Source organism: Hyaloscypha bicolor, assembly GCF_002865645.1.
Source record: "Hyaloscypha bicolor E unplaced genomic scaffold K444scaffold_118, whole genome shotgun sequence".
NCBI classification, from domain to species: Eukaryota; Fungi; Ascomycota; class Leotiomycetes; order Helotiales; family Hyaloscyphaceae; genus Hyaloscypha; species Hyaloscypha bicolor.
Window position 1 is genome coordinate 908,773 of NW_020194620.1, and position 6,000 is coordinate 914,772.

Below are 6,000 nucleotides of genomic sequence, written 5' to 3' on the forward strand. Positions count from 1 at the left end.
TGGTATTCGTAGAAGCGCAGATAGCATCGAATCTGGAAAATGTTCTGTTAGCAAATGGTGGAGCAACAGGACAATGAGCAGCGGTGCAGCGAGGAACTTCTCTGAAAGGAATTCAAGAGCCACTGTTTGCTGAGAGAATCTGACTAAAACCATTAAAGGTCTGAGATCGTTGCGAAATATCCCCTTTCTGATGTGGGGTTGAGATATCAGACTACAGCTGTGGTGGTGGTGGTGCTGGCTGCTTGGCGATCTCCAGCTGCTTCCAGCAGTCGTGTATTTACACTTGGATCTTCTCGTTCTTCACCGTGGCAACTGGAAGAGTGACATATGGCTTTACGGGCTTGGATTGGTTTCCTTTGTTTTGAAAAGAATGCAGACACAATACGGATGATACGCGTTGCTGCCATTGTACTGGGCTCTGGATTGGAATATGGGAATGGGATCAAGTATTGGCACGCAGAATGGAGATCTACAGTTCATTCAACTACTATGTTCAATAAAATAGAGTTTTCGAGAGTCTTCTTGATTCTATTGGAAAGGACTTGAAACCTCTCTTTGACAAAGCCGGGCCTTGAGAGTTTCCCTCCCCCTTCAAAACCTGAGGCTGCAGCTGCCAAACACAAAAGAGACATTGCCAGGATCTTCCACAATGCTATTCCCATGCACGTGCATGAAATAAAAGGAATAGCGAGAGGCCAGGCTCTGGTAATCGCACACACAGTAGCGCGAAAATTGCAGCATAAATCCGCGCGAGTCGCCTGCCCCTCACAACTTTCCACCAACACCACACACACGATCTCCTTCAACACCACAACCTCTCACCACGAATAATTCAAACGAATTGCAAGCCTTGTTTGTTCATCTACATACCAAACAGTAAGCTAATCCTCTTCGAGTTTCTGCATTGCGCATCCTCGAACATTGCTCTGATCTCCTTGATCTCCAGATCTCGCAACACTCTCCACACCTACCCAATCTATCCACCATGGCTGGCGACAAGGCAACCACTGATGGATCTATCACCACCCCGGATGGTATCGTCATGACGAAGAGTGACGTCGAGTTCCTCATTACCTGTATCCAGAATACCACCGGTGGTCAACTCCTCGTAAGTAGACAATCACCATTCTATTCCCAGGTCACGACTCAGCACTTCCCCTCATACCCGGTTTCATTCCTTCCCGCAAGTATCCCTCTCCATTCCTTCAAGCTCTTCATCGGGAATTCTTCAGAAATCTACTTAGTTTCTGTCAGTGCTTCTCCCCTTCACATTTCTCCAGTTACCACTCCATCCTTCTCCAAAAAATAGCACAGAACCTTCTCAATCGTTTCATGTTCAGCATCAGGGATCCTCTCCGCCACTCTTCCCCTCAAGTACATCTTCAGAGACCTGTCTGGTGTTCTGATTTTCGGGCCGAGTTCACTCCTCTCCGCAATTCCACAAACACGTTATTTCACCTTATTCAAAGACTCCTCGATTCTTCACAACACAATGCGAGGTTCAAATCGGAGCATTATTGCTTCGAGCCAAGCTAACACCTTTTATTATCCCAGATCGATCAGGCTGGCGTTGCTAATGCTTTGGGCATGAAGAACGTCCGCTCCGTCGGAAACAAAGTAACCCTCATGAAAAAGAAGTACGGCCTTCCTCTCGGTACCGGCTCTGGCAAGGCTTCTGGTGGTGAACCTTCTTCCCCTGCCGTCCCAAAGACTACGAAGTCCGACAAGATCACCAAAAACACCCCCAAGAAGAAAGCCGCTACCTCTCCTAAGCAACTCAAGGCTAAGGCTGTCAAGGAGGAGTCTGAGGAGGAGGGAGATGATACTCAAGAGGTCGAGCAGGAGGATGTTGGCGAGGGCGTTTCTGCTGCTGAAGATGCTGATGAGGAGCTCGAAGTTGAGGAGGCTTGAGTTCCATAATCATCAATATTGATGATGCAACGACTTTCGACCTGGTTGGTGGTTTGATCTTCTGATTGTGGACAGTACTAGGAAATCCAAGTAACTGCAACTGCATAATCTTCTTCTTGAATGTGACCTCCTTAATTGAAAGCCCCAAACTTTTTTCTTGACTTGATCTATACACCTAATATCAAGTCTAGACCAATCCTGCACAAGGATGCCCTCCTAATGAGCCCGGTATCTACAGCAGTGCAGCCAGCCTTCAGAAGTGCCTCGGAGAAAGCGAACGCCGGCCGTCGAAGCACACAACAGCGGTGAATTGCCATTCCAGCACTTTTCGCTACTGTCAGGCTACGTCAGTGCTCGAGGCTGCTGCTGTACCCCGCTCGACTACAAAAGACGAAGCTCGCTTTCTCCACTGTGACTTTCTCCCTTTCCAACAACAACTTCCGATACGCAAAGATCGTTCTACGTCTTACATCCTTCTGTCTTCCCGCAAGATCTTCATCAAGAAGACTTCGTCCTCTAAGACAAGACAAGACAACAAATCATTCCCAAGAAACAAGGTTCGTCAAAAAGCGCCGGTCTTGCTGTTGTTTTGATGTCCTGCAGAGCTGACCGGTCGCAGGACAACACCGCCGTAATGCCTCGCAAAGCTGCTGCTCCCGGTGAAGAGGACCAACTGACGGCCACCGAGCTCAAGCTCCTGAGAGCTATTGCAACCCTTATGCCCGAGGCGCCGAAGGTAAGTTTCCGCTTTGTGTTCATTACCCTCTCCACCCATCATCACATCCCTTGCCTGGCTGCAGTACACCTTCCGAGCATCCCTCCTTCTCCGCTCATCCAAGCCCCTCTCCTCTTCGCCACTTGTCCCCAATCTCGTTAGATCAACTCCAGCGGATTTCCTCACACTGCACCTTGAACACCCTCCACAGATACTCCAACGCTTCATTACATCATGTTACTCATTTCCGCCCAACTTGCTTTTCTAGGTCAAGAGATCCAAACTGGCTAATAAACTTCTTTAATCAGATTGATTATGGCGAGATGGCGAAGTTGGTTAACTATAACCACGCCAAGAACGTGAAGGCTGCTGTCAATAAGCTCTTCGAGCGCCTCAAGAAGCAGCACAATATGGCCACCGTTGCTGCCTCTTCCGATGCTGCTGAAAAGGCCACCACTCCTGAGGCTGATGACGGCGATGAGACGGTTGAGGAGTCTCCCAAGAAGTCCCCCGTCAAGAAGGCTACCGCCGCCAAGAAGGGCAAAGCCTCTGCCGCTGCTGAGGAGGCTTCTGACAAGGAAGAATCACCCACCAAGAAGCCAGTTACCAAGAAGGGTACAGCAACTGCAAAGAAGGCCACGACCCCCAAGAAGGTTGTCGGAAAGACCACCGCTCCCAAAAAGGCATCCGCTGGTGGCCCAAAGACTCCTGTTAAGGGAAAGGGAAAGAAGGCTGCCATGACCGAGGAAGTCGAGGAGGAAGCTGAGGCCGAGGGCGATGCCGAAACTGACGACAATGTTGATGCCAAGTCTGAAGACACGGATAAGGTCATGGAGGACGTCGAAGAAGCTGCTGGCAAGTCTACCCAATCTCCCCCCGCAGACAACGAGCTCCCCGTCGATATTCCCACTACTGTTGCTTCTCCGGAAGCTCTCGCTGCCGCTGTTGCAGACCCAGCAAAGCCAATGTTCCACATCCTCATTCAGGGATATGACTACTCATATGCCCCGTTCGATGTCAGTGTTGCCAACCGTTATAAGATGACCCTTCGGGAATATCTGCAATGGAAGGAGTACAACGACTACACATTCTACTGTGGTCCCCGGCCATATTCTTGGGAAGAACACCTGGCGCAAGAAGCTGCCAGGAAGAGCTCAGGCAAGGCCTGAGGACTCCAAAACTGGACTTGCTGCTGGTATTTCTTCCACGAACCTTCTTGAGCAGCTGCTAATTGAATCTTTCATTCAGACGAGGCATAAATTGAACAACCATCTTGCTTTCCCCTAAGATTGCATACACCTCGGTAAGTCCCCACTTCTCGTAGTACTATTCCCCCTTGCCGCAACGTCTATTAGCTTCGGGGACATTCTTCTTCCTCAAATACCCAAAATAAGTATGCTGACTCGACTTTCTTGGGAATAGGCTTGGCATACGATTTCTTCTAGTTTGGGAATAGGCGTTTGCTCCGCTGCATGCTGATTGCTCCTTTGGGTGGCTGGTTAATGGACTCTTGCTTGCTTCTCCCCTTCTTCATAAAGCGTCTTTCTGAATTTTCTGAAATGGCTTTATATCATCCATTTGGATGAGGATTGCCGTTTCTTCATGCATCGGGAGGATGATATCAATGGTGGCTGCTGCGTTTCTGCCGTCGTTTTCGCGACCTTGCATTCTGCTCTTTGAGCCCAAATAATAGCTTTCTCAACTCCCAATTTTAGCTTCTTTCGCAATCGTGAAGTCATTCATCAACATTCATTCAGCTGCAGCAAGCCGCCACCCTTCCTTCCTCTCTTCAAGCATTCAATGCCCAAAGACTTGAAAGCCATCCCACAAACTCCCGGCCAGTTGCCACAAATCTGCAAATCGACTGTCAATGACATTGCGGTAGCCATCGCTTCAAAAGTAGTCTTCGCTACCATAAATCTGGGACGTCTGCCTCCTTTCGATTTCAATCCACAGTGTCACCACCACTCTCTGCCTTGACTTCCTCCAGTCTCTCAACTTCCTCCTCTGGTCAACTCCAACCACTTCCCTGACCGTCTTCTCGAAGTATCTCGAGACTTGCCCACATCACTCTATAATTGGCTATTGCTTCGGTTCTCGGCTGGCAGACTAGGCTTCAGCATGGCTCCTGCTTCGAACGAAGAGCAGTTCAAGTTCCTCATCAGCTGTATCAGGTACAGCAACAATGGAAAGGTAAGGGCTTCGCTTTTCACACCTCTTCAGCTTCCGTCTTTACTGACTTCAACAGGTGGACTTCGGGCAAGTTGCAAAGGAGTGCAACATTGTCAGCAAAGGTGCAGCGTAAGTCTCAGTTCCCCAGCAGCAGAAGCAGGAAGCATTAGTTTTTCCAGCCCTGATCCTGCCAGCAACTTCAACTCTTCGCCCTTCTCTCTCTTCTCTCTAATTCCAGAAATTGAAGCTGATAATCCCCTCCAACAGGGCCAAACGCTACGAACGCATGATGCGCGCCCACGGCATCGCCCCCAACGCGGCCAGCATCAAGCCAGCACCTACCCGAGCCCCCAAGTCCGACCGACAAGACTCGAATGCTCCCGTCCTCAAGAAGCGCAAAGCCGACCAATTCCCCGAAGACACAGCTACCGACGACGACGAAGGTGTGGGCTGGGGCTCTGGAACAGTCCACATCAAAGAAGGTCCGCGAGAAGAGAAGTACAATTTCAAGACGGAAGGTGGAGGTGGAGGTGGAGGTGGAGATCACAAGCCGCAGATCATACAGGAGCAGGGACAGCTTAATCTCGAGCAGGCCGCGAACCTCATGCAGTACTACGATAATGGCTCTCAGCTGGGGGTTGATGATCTCTACGGCGCTGGAGAGTATGGTGGCGGTATGTCCGGATACGGGACCTCGTCTGGCTATGCTACTCCCATGGTTTCTGCATATGATCTTGAGCCCCAGAATGGCTACTTTGGTGCAGAATATGACCCAACTTCTGTCATGAGCAGCGCATCTTCGATGATGAGAAGCATGAGAAATATGGAGAGTATGGGTGGGCTGGGCAGCGTCCCACGCTCTTCCCAGCAGAGTTTCCAATATCAGCAGCACAGTCTGCCATACCAACCCGAAGACCAAGGTCATTCTGACAGCCCCCTCATTGTTGAGTAGAGAGAAGTCAGAGTGGACGCATACTTCACAACTGAGCGAGACGATAGAGGCGTTTCCTCAAAGATTGCGATGTTTTCCTGGCTGCAATAGTGGCGTTGCTCTCTTCGAGAGGACCGAATCATGCAGTTCTTTCTTTCAAACTCCATGTCGTTCAGGAGAGAAACAGGAAGCATATTGCTTCCGTCCTCTGGACATACTCAGCAGTTCCTAGATCCTTTGAATAGACAATAGATTCAACAATCAAACGTAT

The 6,000-nt window shown here is 49.7% G+C and overlaps 2 protein-coding genes across 2 annotated transcripts; both read left to right on the top strand.

The window, feature by feature from the left end:
- The first annotated feature begins 824 nt into the window (after window positions 1-824).
- On the top strand, window positions 825-2,207 carry K444DRAFT_58574 (uncharacterized protein). The gene is made up of 2 exons (XM_024877939.1): window positions 825-1,108; window positions 1,555-2,207. Exons 1-2 carry the CDS (start codon window positions 986-988, stop codon window positions 1,909-1,911), a joined length of 480 nt encoding a protein of 159 aa, XP_024733189.1. The 5' UTR covers window positions 825-985; the 3' UTR covers window positions 1,912-2,207.
- Window positions 2,208-4,747: 2,540 nt separating this feature from the next.
- Window positions 4,748-5,750, top strand: K444DRAFT_632710 (uncharacterized protein; the record flags this gene model as incomplete). The annotated part of the gene is made up of 3 exons (XM_024883512.1): window positions 4,748-4,819; window positions 4,875-4,927; window positions 5,066-5,750. 3 exons carry the CDS (start codon window positions 4,748-4,750, stop codon window positions 5,748-5,750), a joined length of 810 nt encoding a protein of 269 aa, XP_024733190.1.
- Between the last annotated feature and the right edge of the window lie 250 nt (window positions 5,751-6,000).